The sequence below is a fragment of the Bos grunniens genome, chromosome 15 (genome assembly GCF_055505025.1).
Source record: "Bos grunniens cultivar Pamir isolate PY7600 chromosome 15, Bosgru_T2T1.0, whole genome shotgun sequence".
Taxonomy (NCBI): Eukaryota; Metazoa; Chordata; class Mammalia; order Artiodactyla; family Bovidae; genus Bos; species Bos grunniens.
Genome location: NC_141179.1, coordinates 42617988 through 42636954, shown reverse-complemented (window position 1 = coordinate 42636954; position 18967 = coordinate 42617988). Strand labels below are relative to the sequence as shown.

At 43.3% G+C, this 18967-nt stretch overlaps 1 protein-coding gene across 20 annotated transcripts in view; it reads right to left on the bottom strand.

Moving 5' to 3' along the window:
* The window catches only part of IRAG1 (inositol 1,4,5-triphosphate receptor associated 1), a 166494-nt gene that overhangs the window by 9173 nt on the left and 138354 nt on the right, over nt 1-18967 (bottom strand). For 17 of the 20 annotated variants that reach the window (XM_086340046.1, XM_086340048.1, XM_086340059.1 and 14 more), the window contains 5 exons: nt 13331-13380; nt 12191-12298; nt 10119-10183; nt 2122-2241; nt 656-790 (listed from right to left, as the gene is read on the bottom strand). In XM_086340046.1, coding sequence (XP_086196172.1) covers nt 656-790; nt 2122-2241; nt 10119-10183; nt 12191-12298; nt 13331-13380 — 478 coding nt within the window. Of the gene's footprint in view, nt 1-655; nt 791-2121; nt 2242-10118; nt 10184-12190; nt 12299-13330; nt 13381-14673; nt 15343-18967 lie in introns of those variants that run through there. The other 3 variants (XM_086340054.1, XM_086340056.1, XM_086340055.1) reach the window with 1 other exon arrangement.

The following is an 18967-nucleotide window of genomic DNA, read 5'->3' as shown; positions in this document are numbered from 1 at the left end:
GCTGTAACTACATTTTAAAAATCCAAAACTCAAGACTTCTAGTTTAAATGTGCTAATAGAGATAATAGGGCCGGATATACAAAATTGGGCCCCTCTGGTAAAACCCAGGATGTCAATTTGTCACTAGATCCATAAGGTACAGGTAGGGCAAGATGCTGGACCTACATTACCTTTATCTACATGTTACATAGATTTTTCATGATTTTGTGGAAAATGCACTTAAAATACAAAATATATTTGGTCACCATGGAAGAAACATTTTGGAGACTCATGTTTGCCACAAAGTTGAGTTGTCCCCTATCTCTACGTGTTCTCTCCACCCCTATCCTCCTCTAGGGCTTGCGATCAACTCCCTTGACCTTGGATCTCTCATGGGAATGGCTGGGCAGTGAGTTAACTGTGGTCCCTTGCATTTTCTCAGCTCTTAGGAACTCCTGACCCCACCCTTGGCCACCACTGACCCCTAAACCCTGGCAACCCCCTCCTTGTTAACTACTTGGACTCTTTGGGATTCCCTCTGCCTCCTCCTCCAACACGAGTTCCCTCCTGCTTTCTGTTGGCTGCTCACTTGGGCCCTGGACGGCCTTGGACTGGCCCCTCCAGGGATGCAGTGAAAGGGACTGAGGCCCAAGTTAGCAACTGTGAGGGCTGCAACCTGCTTCTCTGCTCCTTCTCCTCTTCCTCAGTTTCTGCCGCCTCCTCTGGCTCCTCCGGGCTCTCGCTCTTCTGTTCTTCTTCCTCCTCCCTCAGGCCTTGAAGCTCCTTGGTTTTCTTTAGACCTTCTTGGTATCTGGAAGGCAACAATGAACAACTGAGTCTGGAAAGGCCAGCAGATGCAGAGCATCCTTCCCCGAGTTGCTAGAGGAGGGACTCTGAGCACTTGCCGGGATTCTGCACTCACTTCCTGTGGCTCCACACAATAGGGAAAAGCCACCACATCCCACAGTGGCTCATATCAGGACGGTTTCCCTTCACCCCCGGTCATCCTTCCTGTTTATGTGAAAGTGTGACAAAACAGATGGGCAAAAAATGTGGGTGCAGTCTCCTGGCTAGATTCTTCTCCAACAAACCATTTGGGAGGGCTAAGGACTGCATGTGCTCTCTGTGTGGCCTTGGAGCCTTGGCTACTCCCCTGAGAGAAGGAGGGGTTGGCACCCGTTGCACAGGTGATGGAACATTCTGAGAAAGTGACAAGAGTACAGCTTGGCCTGGGGAAGGTGGGGCTCATACACAGGCTTGGTGGGAAGCTCTGTGGAAGTGAAACGCATACAAGTTCTCTGTAAATGGTCACAAAGGCAATGGAAGCATTCACTCCCCTCCATTCTAAGTACAGAGGATAGGTATGGGTGAAAAGACAGGCTTTTCGAGAGAAATCTTCTGACTTCCTTCTCCCAGTCTTAATATTACCCTGAACATACATTTTGCTCATCTAACAACTGAGTGTTTAAGGCCAGCACAGTTGGGCTGGGGCAAACCCCACTGTGGTTGTAGGTGCCACCACACCAAAGCCCACAGGTTCCATGTCAGAGAGAGGCTGCATCTCCCTCAGGGGCTACAGGGCAAGAAGCTCAGGATGCAGTGCCTGGTCAGAGGTAGTTCTTTACCTGGCTGGGCTGGGGCCCTGCTCAGTATTCTGTCCCATCAGTGACTGACAACAGGCCAAAGGTGCTATTGCAGCTCAACTGGAGAAGGGAGTGGCTAGAAGTTGAGGGGACTCCTGTGGCAAGAAGAAGGGATGACTGAGGCAGTTCTGGGAAGTGGGGCTGCAGCTGCTCCTGGACACTGCTGGCAGCGGCGTGACTGCTCTGGGCATGTGTCAGGAAGTCTCAGGCACCACCAAGAGGAACCCACCCAGGGCCTTTGACTTCCAGATCATTCTGGTGGCTTTATGCCTAAAAAGAGGGCAGTCTGGTTATTATCTAACCACACCCTCTTGCCCCATTTCCTCCTGTCTTTCCTGTGGAACAGTACTGCTCTTTTCTATATAATTCCTTACTCAGGCAAGGAGGTCCTGGGGCCATGAGTTGCTTCCCTAAATCCATTAAGAAACAGGAAAGGTCTGTGGGAAGGTATCTTGTGAGACGTGCCAGGTGACCTTAGGGCTGCTGACAGCTGACTCACCCCTTGTTGTAAGCTTCTTCCTCCATCCTGGCCTTAGCCTCCTGGCTGATCCCCTCCAGGCAGCTCGGAGTTGGCACAGAAGCAGAGGCTTCACAATCTGGGTCGCCATTTGTCTTTCCACTAGTGAGAAGGCAAGGACAGGACATCCTTTCAGGGACAGATAGGGCATCTGAAAACCAAACCATGTCTTTGGCCTGTTCCTGGACAGAAGTGAGGAAGCTCATTCGGGTTGAATCTATTTCAATCTTTCTATCTTGAGATAAGATTTTTTTTTAAAGGCTCTGGTCCATGAATCCTCCCTAGACCCCCAAACATCCAGTACTGTACCAGCTCCCCTTTTCCCTCCTGCTCTCAAACCCACTTTCATTCTTTTTCCAAGAGATGCTGTGAGTAGACAGCCAGCTATTGGGAGCTCCAGGGTACTAAGAGGAAGAAGAGGGGGTGGACCAAATGTTCAGAGTCATCCCATCCCTGCAGTCCGTCTTCTGCTTCATTCATTTAAATATCTACCCAGGATTAAGTCACAGGCACCTTGTAATGTGCTGGGGAGACATTAGAAAACAAAAGAAAAAGTCTTAGCCAACATGGAGCACAGCAGGAGAAAATGCCCACAAAAATCAAGAAAAAATATAAAATTAATTACAAATTGTGATGACTTTTATGAGAGAAATAAACTCTGTGCAATGACAGAAAATAACAAGGGAAGAACCTGCTTAGATTGAATGGCTACAAAAGACCTCTTGGAAATGGAATAGCAGACCTGAGAGATGAGAAGCCAGCACGTCTATGGCAGAGGGAAGATCATCCCAGGTAGAGGATACAGATGTGTGAAGACCTTGAGATACAAAAGATGTGAAGTTTGAGGGACTGAAGAGAGGCAATGAAGTAAGAGTTAACTTCTGGATAAGATATGTTTTTGATGCCTGTGAGGTATCTAGTTGGAGATGCCAAGTTGGTAGTTGTATGTACCATAGTGCTTAAGAGGAGAGCTCTAGACTGGAGATATTCAGAAGATAGCTGGTATTTAATGCCAGAGGAATGGAAAAGAATGTCTGGGGACAAGTATGAGGAAAGATGAGAAGACAACCCAGGACCAAGCCACGTGCATATCCACCCTTAGCTCAGGTAGAGAAGGAGGAACCTGCAGAGGAGCTTAGAAGTAGCAGCCAGAGAGGTAAGAGGAGAATCCGGAGAGTGTGGAGTCCTGGGAGCTGAGAAAGTGTAAGCAGCTCTTTGTGGGAAACCTCCTTCAGCAGGAAGCCCCTTTCCTTGTCACTTTAGCAAAGCTATATTGAAACTAACCATTCATTCATTTATTCATGCCGTACAGCATGTAGGATCTTAGTTCCTTGACCAGGATTCTATCTACTTCACTCCACCCCACCCCATCCCACCCTGTGTTGGAAGCTCAGAGTCTTAACTACTGGTCTGCCAAGAAAGTCCCTGTAACTAATTTTTAAACCAGGCACCACCATGCTCTACTTATCTCTGGCTCAAGCACAACTTGCCTAACTTTTTGGTTCCTCCTATAGATCAAAAAGGTAGAAATGAAGAATAAGTTAACAGATGACCAGATCTATTCCCTAGCTCCCCATTCAGTCATCTCCCAAACAACCATGTGACCAAACTGTGTGAACAATATAACATCTAGAGTCAATGAGACTACATGCAGTGGGGGGATAGTGACCACTCTGACCCGCATCCCAGTGATTAACTGAGATGACTTCCCTCCTTCCGCTTAAAGCTTTCCTGGCCATGCAGGATCTTCGGAGGTGTTTTTGGGGGACAGTGAGTCCATCTTCACAGACTACCAGCATTCCAATGAAAGGAATTTTCCTTTCTACCATTTTACTGATTTTGTAAGCGGCGAGCAATGGGACCCTCTTCCCCCGCCCGCCCCTAACATGGAAAGCGTGTCAAGGAGGGAGCATTGTCTCTCACACACACACTTCTGAGAATCTGACTCAGATGTGTATAGGAAAAGTGACTCTTGGATTGGATACCATGGAGGGCAAGAAGAGCTCTGGTGACACGGCAAGAACCAGATTGGAAAGGGCTGAGTGAAGACTGGGAAGTGAGAAAGGTGAAGATGTGGACACAGGAAACTGACAAGGCCAGGGAGCAGGGGGACTGTGCAGCTGAAGCAGTGGGTCAAAGGACAGAAGCACATGTGAATGTGGATAGAAATGGTTCAGTAGAGGGGATGAGAGAAAAGGGAAGACCAAAGAAATAAATCCTTTGAAAAGGAAAGTAGGGACAGATCTTAGAAAGGTAGAGAAACTTCTCCTTACTCATAACAAAGGCAGGAAGGCAATGGAGATGGTGGGCTGGGAATCTGGCAAAGGAAGACGAGAGGAATCTTCTCTTCCAAGAGCTTAAATTTTAGCTATAAAATGGAAAAACAAGGTCATCTACTAAAAGTGAGAAGTAGGGAGGCTAGGCAATCTTGAGGAGGGTCGAGAAGGCATAAGCATCATGAGGTGGAGGTAAGGGGGACAACTGTGCTAGATTAAAGTAGGATAGCTGATGGTGCCAGGAGTCCATTTGAGGTATGAAATCACGAGTTGAAAGGAAAATCCTGATGGCTGTGCTTTCTCTATGTATCCTGCAGCTCACCTAAGGGCCTGGAATTCCAATGGGAGTCTTGTCATGGCGGAGACCACAAACAAGGCAGAACATTGACTACGGCTTTGCAGCCAGGACTCTGAAGCTCACAGTTGCTACCCTCCCTGACATCTCAGCCAGGCTTCATGAGTGAGTCTCCTCATTCTCAGCATCAGTTTCCTTGTCTTAGTTTCCTTCAGGCCTTGTAAAATTTACATTTCATCAGGTTGGAAACCAAAACCCATTGTGAACAAGAAAGAACACTCTAAAAATATCAGCTATTCATAACATTTCTCCTTTTTAAAATCACATTATCCACTCCCTTCTATGTGACCTCTGCCTAACGTACAGTTTCTTATTTTTCCAAATGATTGGGAAAAGAGCAGAAAAACAGAGCTACAGCCAAGGGCAGGGAAAGCCATTCTTGTACAAAATTTGGTGGTGGTGGTTTAGTCACTAAGTTGTGTCTGACTCTTGCGACCCCATGGACTGTAGCCCACCAGGCTCCTCTGTCCATGGGATTCTTCAGGTAAGAATACTGGAGTGGGTTGCCATTTCCTTCTCTAGGGGATCTTCCCAATCTAGGAATCGAACCCAAGTCTCTGCATTGCAGGCAGATTCTTTACTGACTGAGCTACGGGGAAGCCCTTACAAAATATGGTAGGGTGTAAAATGTTTGCAGTTATTTCCTGACCCCTAGACTGAGTCTGTGTGTGTGTTACTTGCTCATTTGTGTCTGACTCTTTGCAATCCCACAGACTGTAGCCCACTAGGCTCCTCTGTCCATAGAATTCTCCAAGCAAGAATACTGGAGTGGGTAGCCATTTGTTTCTCCAGGGGTTCGACTCAGGGATTGAACCCAGGTTTCTTTCACTGCAGACAGATTTTTTACCATCTGAGCCACCAGGGAAGCCCCTAGACTGAGCTTATAGTTCCTTAAATATCTTCTCCAACTATCTGGAATCTTCTCCCCGTGCACTTCAAAGGCTTGGTTCAAATATATTTTCCTTTGTGAAACTCTTGCTAATGTTTTCCTCTCTCTCATACCCTCTGGTTAAAGTTGATCTCTCCCTCCCTTTATATCCTCAGGAAACCTCTTTTACAGCATAACTCAGAGCTATGGCACTTTCATACACATGCTCTTCCTTCTGTATAACTGTGATTGCAGAGTGTGTTTCGGTTTGAATGATGATTAGCACATGGGAAGTGCCTTTAAGTGTTTGCTGAGCTGTATTGCCTTCACTGTGGCTCATTCCCTGCCGGTTAATCTTACAAAATGGGCAGGTCCTCTACGTAAATGACTCTCTCCTGAGAACTCAGTGTTTGGACTGAGCTGAAGGAATCCCTACGCATGATCGCATGATCGTAAACCTGGAGCTGAGCACAGCCTGTGCCCACCTTGAGATTTCTGGGCCAGACACTCATGGATCTTGGCATCTGTCCCCAGTTCATAATCTTGTGTGCTTTCTTCCTGAGATGACTGATTAGAATGAGGCTCATTGTTCTCTCACGTCCACTGGGTCAAAAATGTTTGCCATTGTGCTTAGCTCTCAGTAATGTGAAGAGATATTTAGTCAAAATGTGTTGTTTGACCTGCAGATATATTAGATTCTATTTTTCCCACGTGGTCAACAGTATTTGAAAGCGACTCCAGTCCTTTAGCATGGACAGATCTTACCTTCTTGGACTCAGCTATGTCTGTAAGCCACCCCCATTACCAGGTTCCCTCAGACAAGTCCAGCCTGGGGGACCTTGGCTGCAAGAACTCCCTGAGTCTCCGTTACTCAGTCCCAGGTTCCTGGAGTTCACTAATAGGTTGATTGAGGGCTAATCCATTCCAGAAGACTATCAGCAAAGGGGAACTGTTTAACTATATATATTTATGTCATATAAAACCTGTAAGCAATTATCTTGACTGCTTCAAAAACGTAGAAAATGGTTATTTTACAGATTAAAGAGAAAATCGCTCTGTGCTATAGCAATATAATGGCCACTTTTATGAAACCAGCCCTGTGCACCATCTGCATTTATGATGGTGCTGAGCCTTCACTGAATGGCTCTGTGTGAACTTTGCACTCCCATCTACTCCGCCCTCCACTCCATGCCCGGTCACCAAGTTCTTTCACAATAGCTCACAGGAGCTTTTTCAAAAATAGCTCTTAAATCCACTCTCTTCTTGTGTGTCACACTGAATTTCTTCCCATTTGTCCAGTTGGAGTGTCTATTAAGAGGTTAAGTGCATGCGATCTATTATCTACTAGCTGTGTATCCTCAGGTATGTGATGGTTTCTCTTTCAGTTTCCTCATCTATAAGACAAAAATATTAATAGTATACCTTCCTCATGGTATTATAAGGATTAAAGGAGATCATTAATGTAAAGCAATTAGAACAGAACTTGGCATAAAGTAAGCATGCAGTAAATAATAAGAGTAATTCTCATTATCTTCAATATTATTCCTTGATTACTCCATAATTTATTGCCTTAGTTCCTGGAATGTTATTAACCTCCTAGTTACCTGGTTAACTATTATAACCTTCAGGTTTCACTTTTAACATAAATTGCTAGAGGAAATGTTTTCTAAGCAACCCCGATTACCAAAACTGGGTGATGTGCTCATTTTCTTGTATGTTGTTTCCTTATAGCCTGTTCTTCCTTCTGATATCACTCATCACACTATATTACAATAGGCTGCTTTCCGTCTGTCTTTCCCATTATACTGTGAGCTCCTTGAGTGCATTCCAGGTACCTGGGTCTTGGTCATTAATTGGTGAAGAAATGAAAGACTATGAATAAACAGCTTTTTCAAGTTAAACTGAAACTGTTTCAAGTTAAAATGAAACTGTTCTTGAGCCTTATTCTATTTTAATCTTTAATACTAATTTTAAATATCTCTCTCTCTCTTTTTCTCTAAGTCTACAGGTTCCTAGACCCTTGTTGAGTGAAGAACAGGTTTCTATGAAGTCATATGGAAGAACAAGGCTCAGAATTCTTTCAAGTTATTATTGGGAGTGCAGTCTGTGATCAGATATTTGCTTTTGAACTATCCACAGGCAATATGATCTTCTCATCATATTTCTTGTGCTTAGCCAACTTCCCTCCTGCTCAATCACTGTATGCTTAGGGAAATGTGAGATCATTTAAACACAACAATCTAGATAGTAATACATATTAACCAATAATGCATTGTTTCTCTTTAACAGTATGGAAAAGGCAGTTATAAACAATTGTATTTCTGTTAGAATGGAAATTATGAATTCATTTTCACTCACAGATTGTCTCATTGCTGATCCCTTGGCAATCTATTAAGTATTTCCAGTTCCATAAATTTAGATCAAAATTACTTTGCATCTTTTAGAAATCCAGAACGGAGAGTTGTTGTTAATCTGAATCCCTCCTCCTCTGAATAGCTCTTCCCCTTTCTGCAGTCATCTTAATAGACTGGGTGTATTCCCAACAGGCAAGTCAACCACAGCATGGGTAATGTATCACAGTGGTCTTTTTGAATAGCCCATAAGAATGAGCAGCACGCAGTTGCTTCGTTAGGGTTTCTTGCTCGACTAGGTTCAGTCCTCACTCTGTCCCTGTCTCTCTTGGTTCTATACCCTTGGAATGGTGCTGTCACCATTGATCCTCATTCATTGCCACTCCTGATTCAGGGCTGCTACCTACTGTCCCCAGTTTCGTACCTCACTTTCTCCTACTTAAGGGTAGTTCAGATCCTTGATGATCTCTGCTGCCTCAGATGGAAGCTCTCAGCTGGCCTGAGCATTCATTCTACAGAGTACAGGCCCTGCCCCATCCTGAAAGTCTGCTGGGGAGAAAGGGGATGTAGATCTTCTGCCTTGACTGGCTCTACAGGCTGAGGGTTGAGAATGGAGCCTTGTTAGGGCCCTCTTGGAAAGGGGGTTGGTGTGTCCTAAGGTGGGACTTGGGGGGAGAATTTTAGCATGCTTCTCACTCAGGGCATCAGATGGCTGTTTCTGGAGAGATTTCAGAGACCATGGACTGGACACCATGACTCTAGGGACTTGGCAAGATTCTGTAGGCTCCGTTACCTCCACACGGTTGTGAGTCTGTCACCCCTTTACAATGTCCCTATAGTGATCAAAAAACAAGCAAACAAACAAAACACCCTACTCAACATGAAGGATCTCTAAGCTTTCTCTGGGTTAGGTGGAAAGGTGAAGAACTGCCCAACCAACTTCAAGATTAATGGACAGAGAATGAATCACTGAGTGATATGTTGGTGGTTGCATATACTGAGAAGTGAGGAAAACAGGCAGAGTCTGGGGTGGGGAGCTGGGAGCTTGCCTGTACTAAAAAAAGGCACACGACACAGACCTTCCTTGCCAGGTCAAGCAAAACTATTCTAACAGCAATGAAAAATGAAGTACTAAAGCTGTCTCAAGGCAAGGAAGAAGGAAGAATAGAGGTGTATGTTCTACCAAATGAAGAAAGACATAAGGGGAAAGTTCTGAGAGGTGGCAGCTGTGATCCAGATGTTTCCAGCAAGTAAATGAAAGAATTGGAAAAGCAAGTTATAAACTTCTCTTGAGTATGTAGAAATAGCCTGCCTTGCTTCGGCTAAGGATGAAAAGAACTGCAAACAGCATAGAGGCCTAGAAAAGTTACATGTAGCAGAAACTGTTTGTTGCCAACCCATTATTCATTCTTCCTATTTCCTAACAGCAACATGATTTTGCCTGGGAATTTACTCTTCTTCATGGATCCAATTGCTCCATGGGAAGCTGATCTTCTCTTCCCATCTCCAGGGTATAGTTTAAAACTACGATGACAATCTCATTGTCAATCACATTGCCTGTGATTGGTTTAGAAAGGGACCATGTTCCAAATCTGCTAACAAGATAAAAAGGAAGACTGAAAGACTGGTTCCTAAGAAACAAACATGGGACAAGATGGTCCCTTTCTTCCTCAAGATGTTGTCGTGTCTGGATGAAACACCTGGCATTAGCCATTTGTCACAAATCTGCTGATGAAGTCAACATGCAAAGTGGGCAGAGACAAGGAAACTATAGAGGTTGAGCTGGGGCCCTGCCATACCAGGAAAAGCCTCACCTACTATTTAAATACCTTTGATTTGGGGCTTTCTTGCATCTGTAGCTCAAAGTATCCTAATGAATAAAGAAGGCTTCTGTCCCCTCTGGGCTCTTCTAGGATTGAGGCACACTTGCACTCATCTACAGCATCTTCCTTGTCCAGGAATTTTGCAAACTGGGTCTGAAATCTTTGTGGGTCTCAGAGTACCTTTCATTTCCCCCTAGAACTTAATTTGCCACCCACCGCATTTTGTGAGTGAGGATGGGAGGAAGGTGAGTTGGAGAACTTTTCCTCTGAGATCCCCAAAGTTAAGAAGAAAATGGACATACTTACTTTTCCAAAAGTGCAGGCAGTGCTGAGGAGACAGGTGGGTTGCCTTTCCCATTGGATGATTCTGACTGAATGGAAAACAGGAGATATTGAATTGAGGATGAGCTAGGAAGGGAGAAGCCAGGGCTGACCAGTCTCTGAATCCTGGGGTAGGGCCTAGGCATTGAATGTTCTAGAAGTATCCTGTGTGATTTTAATGGAGAGCCCTGATTGCCAATCCCTAGTCTAAAGGAATGTATATTTGGAAACTGCATTGTACATTTAGTATAGTTTGGGAAATAGTCTCTGTTAAAACATACATGGGAAATAGATGGGGAAACAGTGGAAACAGTGTCAGACTTTATTTTTCTGGGCTCCAAAATCACTGCAGATGGTGACTGCAGCCATGAAATTAAAAGACGCTTACTCCTTGGAAGGAAAGTTATGACCAACCTAGACAGCATATTAAAAAGCAGAGACATTACTTTGCCAACAAAGGTCAGTCTAGTCAAAGCTATGGTTTTTCCAGTGGTCATGTATGGATGTGAGAGTTAGACTGTGAAGAAAGCTGAGCACCAAAGAATTGACGCTTTTGAACTGTGGTGTTAGAGAAGACTCTTGAGAGTCCCTTGGACTGCAAGGAGATCCAATCAGTCCATTCTAAAGGAGATCAGTCCTGGGTGTTCATTGGAAGGACTGATGCTGAAGCTGAAACTCCAGTACTTTGGCCACCTCATGTCAAGAGTTGACTCATTGGAAAAGACCCTGATGGTGGGAGGGATTGGGGACAGGAGGAGAAGGGGACAAGAGAGGATGAGATGGCTGGATGGCATCACCGACTCGATGCACATGAGTCTGGGTGAACTCCGGGAGTTGGTATGGACAGGGAGGCCTGGCGTGCTGAGATTCATGGGGTCTCAAAGAGTCGGACACGACTGAGCGACTGAACTGAACTGAAAACATACTAACTGGTACTCCTGAGGCTCCTTTTCAAAAAATTGTTTTCAAATTGCTTTATTTTAGTGAGTGATTTGGGAGCTTATAGTGATCTTGTGGATGATTAAAATGCTCAAGATCAGAAGAAGTGAAAGAAGTTTTAGAGTTATTGCTACCTATTATTAGTACAGTAAAGCTATTTATTGCTTATACAGTCAGATTGGCTCTTTGCAGAATAGTGCTGATCACGAACAGGGCATAGAGAAACAACTGGAGAAATAATTAAAGAGTTTTAAATAGGATTAACCAGATTCACAAAGTTCTGGGAACTGTTTACAGGAACAGTCTTTGTTTAAAAAACATTGAAATGCATTATTTTCTAATTATAAGTAATACAGTTTTACTATAGAAATATAAAAAGGATCAAAAAATTAAAATTACCTGGGCTTTTACCACTGCCTGGAAATGACTATTATTAGTAGTTCCATATATATTCTTTCAGAATATTCTATGTCTACACATAGACAGACAAACCCTTTTTTAAAACTACAAAACAGAGTTACACTGGAAATACTGGGGTTTTGCTTTTTGTTTGTAATAAATTATGGACTTTCTTCATGCCAATAAATAAAAATTTACATTTTAATCATTATATTTAGCAACTGCATAGAAACTCCTTATTGGGCTATTCATAATTTACTTAAATAGATCTCTTATTAATGGAAATTCTGGTTATGTCCAATCTTTCCATGTTGTAAACAATGCAGTAATGAATCAAGGCAGGGTAACACTGGGTTGAACAACTCAGGCTCTGGGATCAGAGCACCTAGGATTCAAAGCTCAGCTTACTACTTCCTCCACAATGCAACTTTCAGCTGTTTAAACCCACAGTAGAGTGGAGGGTTCTGGTTTAAGCATGAAGAGAGATACACTTTGTAAGGAACACTCTCTGAGTGGCCAGCACCTTGCTCAGGGATACTATGTCTTCTTCTCTGGGCGGTGCAAGACATGGGGCCTGGTCTACGCTGAGGTTTCTCAGCCTATAACCTATAGCACAGAATCTGTGCTTTGAATTGTCCCACTTCTTTGATGCTGCCCCATCCAGGTCACCCCCACAGTTGTGAGCCTGAGGCCTGGGAGGCAAGCATCATGATACTCACCAGGGCTGGTAAGGAGGGAATGGGGGATGAGCTGGGTGACTGGCCCGGCAGGTTCAGGATATTAAACTTGGGCACCACGGCAACGCTGACCCTTCGGCGGGGCATGTTCTGTGGGAAGAGAATGGATCCACTGTCACAGAGGAAGCACCCAAACTTCAGAAAGGCCTGGGAACTGCCTACTAATTCCTAATGCTGTATTCATTGGATATTCTGGCTTTAAGGTAATGATGGTGGTAGAGGCTGGGGTGGAGAGAGTGGCCAAAATTAACAAATTTTTTTATTAGTGAGGAGTGATTTCTCAACACCTTCTGATTTTTTACAGATTTTTTTTAATGTGAATCATTTCTAAAGTCTTCATTGAATTTGTTACAATATTGATTCAGTTTCATGATTTGGTTTTTTGGCCACTAGGCATGTGGGTTCTTGGCTCCCTGAAAAGTGAAAGTGGCTCAGTCGTGTCTGCCTCTTTGTGACCCCATGGACGATATGGTCCATGGAATTCTGCAGGCCAGAATACTGGAATGAGTAGCCTTTCCCGTTTCTAGGGGATCTTCCCAACCCAGGAATCGAACTCAGGTCTCCTGCATTGCGGGCAGATTCTTTACCAGCTGAGCCACAAGGGAAGCCCAAGAACACTGGAGTGGGTAGCCTTTCCCTTCTCCAGGGGATCTTCCCGACCCAGGAATTGAACCAGGGTCTCCTGCATTGTAGGCAGATTCTTTACCAACTGAGCCAGGCGGGAACCAGGGATCAAACCCACACGCTCTGCATCGGAAGGTGAAGTTTCCCAACCACTGGACTGCCAGGGAAATCCCAATTCTGATTTTAATCAATCAGATCCTAAAGAAATGGAACAAAAATGACCTCTAGTCATTGTACAGTGTATGAAACCTGACTAGCATAGGAAAACTATCTATGACAATAGCAAAGTGTGTGCATCATTTCATGTTCATTAAAGAGATGGTACAGTCTGGGAAGCCATGAGCAAGAGAAGGTTGGAGGATGAGCTATCAAGTGTGGGAAGCTGCATGAAAGACTCTGTCCAGAGGTTCTCTGGCACCTGTGGATCCAAGAATGAATGATTTCCTGGTAATCTGTAGAAATTTCTTTCTCTCCCCAGTTTTCCTTGAATATGCATACCTTTCCCAGCGAGAGGGACATGGACCGCGCTGTGCGAGGGACTCCATCTTCTGCAGGAGGAGGAAACAGAGGAGAGAAGCTAGATGAGTTTTCAGAGTAGGCTCCAGCAGGAAGATCACAGAAACTGAGTCAAGGTATCTACGGACCAGAACTGACCCTCAAGGGATGCCTCAAGGGCCGAGGTGCCGAGGTCACTGACTTTGACACTTGACCCTTTGAGACAGTCACCTGCAGAGTAGGGTTTCTAGGGGACAGAACCTTCATCCTAACTCCTCTGGACACAATGAGAAGTCTCGGTCTTGCCCCTCTGGTCTCCACGTGACACCACTGTACCATCTCTGGATTATGCCCTGGTGAGTGTGTGAGGATTCCTCGTAGCAATACCAGGGTTTATTGGATCATCTTGCTCATTCAAGGTGTGGACAGTCAAGGAAATTATGAGCAAGGAAGGTGTGGTGTCAATAAAAAGTGGAAACTTGACAACAGTAATTTTAATGTCATCTACAAAATAATTTTGAACAAAGGAAACCAGCATACTCAGATTTTTTTCTGCTTAGTACATATATTAAGTGATAAAATTTGTGTTAAATATTTAGCACCACACATGGATAATACTGCCACTAGAAAACACAAGTATGCGTAGAGAAAGGCTTTTGACAGCTCAATTCAGTTTGCTTCAGCTTGTATGGCTGTCTATTTCTCACATTCATGTACTTCAGGTGTGTCTCTTGAAAAGCACATAATTAAACACATTTTCTTAATCTAATCTGAGGTTTTCTATTAACCAACAGTTCTAAGCTGTTTATATTTCTTGCAATTGATATATTTCTACCACCTTATTTTGTATTTTCTAATTACCTTGCTTCATAAATCAAATTTATTCTAACTGCCCCCTCCCTAAATTGATTTGGAATTTATATATTTTAGTTGTAATCTTTAGTGTGCCCCCTTAAATTTTTCACATGTTATTTGACTTTAGATTTAAATGAATCAAGATCTCTATTCTTCCTGAATCATCCTTAAAACAATGATCGTGCCTTCAAATCTTACTGTTTTTCAATATTTTTACTTCACTTGGTTTTTGTAATCTCAAATTATTGTGACTGCTGTTTTACATAGTGGCTAGTTGTTTAGATTTACTTACATGTTTACAAATGTCTGATTACCATCTCTTCTTGGATTCAACCTTCTTTCGATCTCCATTTTATTTTTCCTTAAGTGCATTCTTTAATTGTCCTTTTGGTAAGGGGCTGTGAGAGGTAAACTGTCTCAGTTTTTGTCATAAAATGTCTTTCCGTAGCCCTTAAGCTTGCATGACAGTTTAGTTGGTCGTATTAGCTCTAGGTTAACAGTTATTTTCTCTCAGCTCTTTCAACACTTGACTTCGTTGTCTCCTGGTACCGGTATTGGTTGTGGAAATTGTCACTCCTTTATGGATAATCTGTCTTCTCTCTCTGGTTATTTTTAAGATCTTCATTTTGCCCTTGGGGTTCCATAAAGTTTCTCTCTGATGTGTTTTTCTTTCTTTCGCTTGGGATTCTCTGTACTTTCTAAATGCAACAATTCATGTCTTTCTTTAGTTCTGAAAAATCCTCAGTTCCTGGGAAATTCCTTTGAATATTTTCTCTCCTGATGTATATCCTAATAAGTGTATTTCAAATCTTTATTTTATATCCCATGTCATATATCTTATAACATTTCTTTCATATTTTAAATTAATTTATCCCTCTGAACCACATTGTGGGTGACTTCCTCAAATCTGCATTCTGGTTAACAATTTTTTTCCTCAACTATTCCTAATCTGATATAAATGTTACACCAATCAGGATAAGCAAGGTTATGCTACAATAATAAACCACCACAAAGTCTCAGTAGCTTATAACAACTAAGATTTATTACTCGCTTTTGCTACACTGCTTATGAGTCAGCAACAGGCTCTGCTCTGCATTTCCTCACTCAGGACTCAGGCTGATGGAGCTTCTACTATTCTGGAGCAGGGATGATTACAATGTCTGGTGGAAGGAAACACAGGGAAAATTGCATACTAGTCTTAGGGATCTCAGCTCAAATGTGATACATGTCCTGCCACTGACATTTAATGCCAAATCACATTGCTCACCTAACTTCAAGGGGATGGAGAAGTGTGTCCAGGAGAATACTGAGAAACAGCTTCAACTATAGGAGCTACCAAAGGGTCCGACTACCAAAAAGTCGTACACAACTGAGCAACCGAACAGTTGAACTAAAAGTAACTACCACTCCTAAACAGCTGAGTGTTTAATTTTCATGCCTCTATTCCTCATATCTAGGATTATATTTTTTATAATTGTATTTTTATTCTCATATTTTTTATTTGTTCTTTTATGCCTCTAATTTTATACACAACTTGAAAAAATTTTTAAGATTGCTTTATTATCTGCTGTGTTTAGGATACAGTCCTATTGTTTGAGTGTCTGATGATTCTCACTGATGGTAGACTGTTTTATTTTATAATTTTATATTGTCAACTCATCTCCTGTGAAGTTTTATTTAGAGGATTCTTTGTCTCCTGGGCACAGGGTGTGTCTCTCCAGAGTGGTTTATATTTATTTCCAATAGTGTTCCTAGCAGCACCATTGTGATGTTCTTTTCAGAATCTCTGCATATTGCATCATCTCTTCTGTTATAGCATGTACTTTGTGGGTTTGCAGTTTTCCTATGAGGAAGGAGAAAGTTTTTTTCCTATCAGAGTCCAGGGTGAAGCAGATAAACTTCCTTGATTTGTTCCATTGTGACTTGGTGATTGTTTCAAAGATGCAGTCCTTGGAAAGTCTTCACTTTCTATAGGAGGCTCAGAGTCAGCTCCCTGCCATGGGGTCTCTGAGGCCTCATCTCAGATTGCACGTGAGTGCAAAAGCCCAGAGTCCAGATAGCTGAGGCTGACTCTTATCCTCAAGGAAACTGCAGGGTCAGCTTGGTTTCAGTTCTCTTTTCTTTTCTAGTATCTGAGTATTTCTTGTGGATTCAGCTATTCCTTTTGGGTAATGTTTGATTCACTTTATCCAGCAGAAATTTCTAAGTATTTGTAGTCAAAGGATTTTCAAGTTTTCCAGTCAGCCAAAATAGCAGTACCAGAAAATATTCTTTGTATATGAAAAGTTAATGCAATTAATAAAATGCCAATCTCATAAGAGGGACAAAGAATTAAAGAATTTACACAAGTAGAAATACAAAGGCCCAACAAACATTTGAAAATGAATGTCAAGAAATACAAATTAAAACTATGAGAAGAGGTACAATATTTGTTCAAAGTCGAAAATACTTTTAAAAAGAAAAAAAAAAAAAGACAGGATTGTCCATGGTATGATAAATTGAGCATTACTGTTACCCATTAAATGGAGATATCAATGGGTTATTTGGAAATAATTTGCTTTAAGAGCCTTATAAATATTCCTTTCCCCTGAGCCAGTATTTGTACTTCTGGAAATCTACCTTAATCCAAAATGCAGACAACTGGCATGTTTCACATTCAGAAAAAAATAGATGTTATATTTTTCTTTTGAATGTGTATCACCTTTCTCGAAATCAGAGATATTTTTCTTGCCTTGTAGTCTTCAGAGTCTCAGGCATAGAGAAAGATTACATATGTAACAAAGAAGTCATATAAAAGCTTAAGGAACAAGCACCATCAGGGAATGGTCTCGGGCACGTCTGGCCCCTCTGTACCAGCCCAAACTGAAGTGTAGCTTGGAAAAACAGTGGAGTGGAACCAGATTGTGAAAACCACACATTCACCATTCAACACTCAGCTACCTCCCGTCTTAATGCAAGCACTTTCTTGTGTCCCCAGACTGAACGTGGGCCTCTGCCATGCGCCCCGTAAAGTCTGCTTGCTTCTGCCATGGCACCACTTTCCCTGCCCTGCCCTCACCACAGGTTGGGAGCTCTCTTGGGTCAGGCACAGGCTACCCTTCTCCTCTCTAGTCCAGTATCACATGGCACACATCTCAGTGCTCAGTTAATGTCTGTAGAACTAATGGATGAGACTCATGGGCAACTGTGCTCATTCTACAAATTGTGGGTAAGGTGGTACGCGAGAGACCCTGCGCCTTGCCGGACAACAATGCAAGAGCCTGCGTGTTAGGATTTCTTTGGTGGCAGCTTCTCCAACTTCCGACACTGACAGAGAGATGTTTGTTAGAGGCCCAGATGCATGTGGGTCAGGAGCCTTGCTGCCAAGATCCAAAACAGACGGTCTGGAGTGAGTGTGTGCTGCCTTCGGACTCTGGGAAGTATCACTGATATTCCCCAGGAAACTTGTGAAACCTCCTGTTTATAAAGGTTTCTCCATCTGTTATACTTTCCCTCCTCCTGCTCTTGGTAATACGGATGTTTGCATTCCATAGGGATTCCTGTCACTAAAAGGTCTGTTTTCTCCTACTAACACCACCCTCATCAGCCAGAGCTCAAACCCTGGCAGCTCCCAAGGACAGATCCTGGCCCAAAGCACCATCCTCCTCCCCGTGGACTGCGGCAAAGCCTCCAAACGCATCTCTCCACTCCTCAACGTCCACTCCTAATACATCATCCGCTCTGAAGTCAGAGCAATGTTCTAAAAATAAGACCTGACTATGGCCACTGGAGTAAACTCACGGGTGTCTCATTGCCTGTGGGGCAAACGCCCAGACTGTTCTCAGGGCCTGGCACGTGGCCCTGGTCTAAGTCTTACCTTCAGCCTGTCACTGTCCCACTCCAACACCGCAACCAGACAGAAGATGGTTTGTTTCAGAGTCTTCTCACCCCAACCTCCACATCTTTGCACATGCTGTTTCCTCCACCTGTGATGTATTTCCCCCTCTAGTCTGGAAAACTCCTATTTTTACTTTAAAACATAGCAACTCTCTTACTGCATAGCACAGGGAACTACATTCAAAATCCTGTGGTAAACCATAGTGGAAAAGAAGATGAAAAGGAATGTATATGCGTATGTATGTAAACTGAGTCACTTTGCTGTACAGCAGTAATGAACACAACATTGTATATTAACTACACTTCAATAAAAGATTAAAAAAAAACACTGCAATTCAGTATCAAGTGAAATAAGGTGGCGTCTCTCTGTGGTTCTATAGCAATCTGTCCCGAACTTAAAAAAAAAAGTCTTTCTTTAAAGCACTTGTCTTGCCCACAGTTCTGCTGGTTATCTTAGCAGTCACTCCTTTAGCCAGGCTCTCACTCCACCCCCACTGCCCAGACTCCACCTCTATCTGGACTCCTGTAATAGCCGGCTCGTGGGTTTCCCTGTCTCTGTCTTTATCCCAGTGATGTAACTGTCACACTATTGCCAGAGGGAATCTTCTAAACTATATATGATGATGGAAACTCCCTGATTAAAATCTTTGGTTGGATCCCTAATGCTTTCCAGAATAAAAATGCAAATTCCTTAGCATGTGCTGCCCAAAGTGGGGACCCCACAGCACAAAGCCTCTAAGGTCTGGGGTCTGGCAGTCTCATGTGAAGTGCAAGTTGCTCAGTCGTGTCTGACTCTCTGCGACCCAGTGGACGAAACAGTCCATGGAATTCTCCAGGCCAGAATACTGGAGTGGGTAGCCTTTCCCTTTTCCAGGGGATCTTCCCAACAGAGGGATCAAACCCAGGTCT